This window comes from Tupaia chinensis, unplaced genomic scaffold (genome assembly GCF_000334495.1).
Source record: "Tupaia chinensis unplaced genomic scaffold, TupChi_1.0 Scaffold000673_1, whole genome shotgun sequence".
Classification (NCBI taxonomy): Eukaryota; Metazoa; Chordata; class Mammalia; order Scandentia; family Tupaiidae; genus Tupaia; species Tupaia belangeri.
The window spans coordinates 1,643,275-1,645,440 of NW_006160196.1; the positions used below are offsets into that span (position 1 = coordinate 1,643,275).

General features: G+C 58.2%; 1 protein-coding gene across 1 annotated transcript in view; it reads left to right on the top strand.

Annotated features, from left to right (window-relative positions):
• LOC102475736 (carbonic anhydrase-related protein 11) overlaps positions 1-2,166 on the top strand; it is a 26,119-nt gene that overhangs the window by 20,022 nt on the left and 3,931 nt on the right. The window contains exon 10 of the mRNA XM_027776480.1: positions 1,410-1,621. Coding sequence (XP_027632281.1) covers positions 1,410-1,621 — 212 coding nt within the window. The remainder of the gene's footprint in view (positions 1-1,409; positions 1,622-2,166) is intronic.

The window sequence follows — 2,166 nt, forward strand, 5'->3', positions numbered from 1 at the left end:
GCGGTCCCTGAACCGGGGGGCGGGGCTCTCAACGCCGGGGGCCGCGGCCCCAATTCTCGCCTCTAGTCCAGCGGTCATGGGAGGGGACGGTATTCCGTGTGCTCTAATGGACCGAGGACTGGGGCTTCTGATCTGTAGCGGAGGAGGGATTCGAGACTCCTAATTCCAGGGAGCCTGCCCAACGTGGAGATACGAGGGGGCTTTTCTGAGGGGCATGCGGACCAGGGGTCCGGATACCCTACCCGTGGAGCAAAACTGGAAGCCCGGAACAGCAAAGCTATTAACTGGGGAGTGGACTGGCTCCAGAATCGGGGGAGCTGGGTCAGGGCCGTAACTCCTGGACCTAGGAAAGGCAGAGGGGTCAGACCCGCAGTCCAGGTTCCTGGGTCCCTCTGTGAGGGTGCTGCAGCCCTCCACCGGGGAGGAGAAGGCGATCGACTCTGGAGCATCGAGTGGGACGAGGGCTGAGCTTCCTATATTCCTGGGATCCCAGAGTCGTGGGTAACTCAGTGACAAGGGTTCACTAATTAATGCTCCCCAGATCCTTGGAGGGGAGAGGCTGGAGTTGAGAGGCCAGAAGGAACAAGAGGAAAGGTGTCCCCCTCTAGGCCAGCTGGGGTCTCCAAGGGCGGGCTGCGGGTCAGGGATTCCTGGGCACTGGGCACACATGCCCCTGCTCCGACCCCCGAGGCAGGACCAGCGAGCTCTCGGTCCCCGCCGCACATTCCCGCGCCACGTGAGTCCTCCCCTCCCTCCTCCGCGTTTCGCGCACGCGCCAGGGGGCGGGGCCTGAGGAACGTGAGGGCGCCCGTGGCTGTGGGGGAAGGGGGGGAAAAGCAGGCGGCGGCACGTGACTCGGCCTGAACCTGTGTCCTCAGCTGGCCCCAGCCTGCTCGCGCTTAAAGGCACAGGCGTCTCCTCTCAGCCCAACTTTGTCGAACCTCAGAGCCGCTTCCGCTTCTTTTCCCTAACCTTTGGAGCGAGTAGCTCTTAGTCTCTAACGTCTTTTCAATGAATGCAGTAGGGTTTTTTTGAGAGTTTTTTTTAGGGCTTCCCTCTGAACGCCTGGGCGGGAGGTGCGGTGGGCTAAATTTTGTTGCAGGATTCAGGCTAGAATATGGGCAAGACACTAACCCTGAATCTGAAGTCCTGAGGTTTTAGAAGCAGTAGCCCTGCCTGTGTTACTTAGGGTAAGTCACGTATGACAGGCCTCAGTTTCCCTGTTTGTGGAACCGGAGTAGGCTCCCTAATATCTAAGCATCTTTGTTGCTTAGGGACCCTTGGTGTTTTATGTTCGAGAGGTAGACCCCAGAAGGGGCTGTAGCAGGTATGACCCCAGAGCAAGGAGTGACTAATAAGGATCCCCTTCCCAAAATACACAGTCAAGTGCCACTTTCTGTCTCTCCCAGGCCTGACCTCTCGGGACACACCCAGTCCTGTGGACCCAGACACAGTGGAGGTGCTGATGACCTTTGAACCTGACCCAGCAGATCTTGCCCTGTCAAGCATTCCTGGCCATGAGACCTTTGACCCTCGGAGACATCGCTTCTCGGAGGAAGAACTGAAGCCCCAGCCAATCATGAAGAAGGCGAGGAAGATCCAGGTGCCAGAGGAGCAGAAGGTGAGCACCACAGGAGTGGGACCCAGGCACTCAGGCTCTCCTGGTATGCAGCCAAGGACTGGCCGTTGGCCACAGGGCATAAGAGGACAAGGTTGGGCCTGAGATTTATGCAGACATGTCACTGTGTGACGCAGACCCCACCAGTCCCGCTATGTCTGGCTGCATAGGCTTGGAGCTTTTCCTGTCACTTGGAACCAGAACCCTCCATGGGCTTGGGCTCCACCAGGCACAGCTGCTAAAGACAGCCTTCCTTGGGACCAGCAGTTAGCGTAATGGCTATGTCGTTGTACTCCCAAATAGTCGACCGTGGTTCGAGTCCCGGACCCAGTGGCTTAAACTCACGCCGGGCGTGTGTGGGTGTGTGCCCAAAATCCCGAGAGGAGAACGGAGGAGAAGGGATTGTGGCGTGGCCATCCCCCCTGGGGGGTGATTTCTTGCTTTCTGTTTCTCTGTCTGGTGAGCGCACGCGCCCTGTAGCCAAAAAACCTCTCAAAAAAAAAGAGCCTTCCTTAGCAATGGGATGTTGGCCTGCTGTTTCCTAGCAG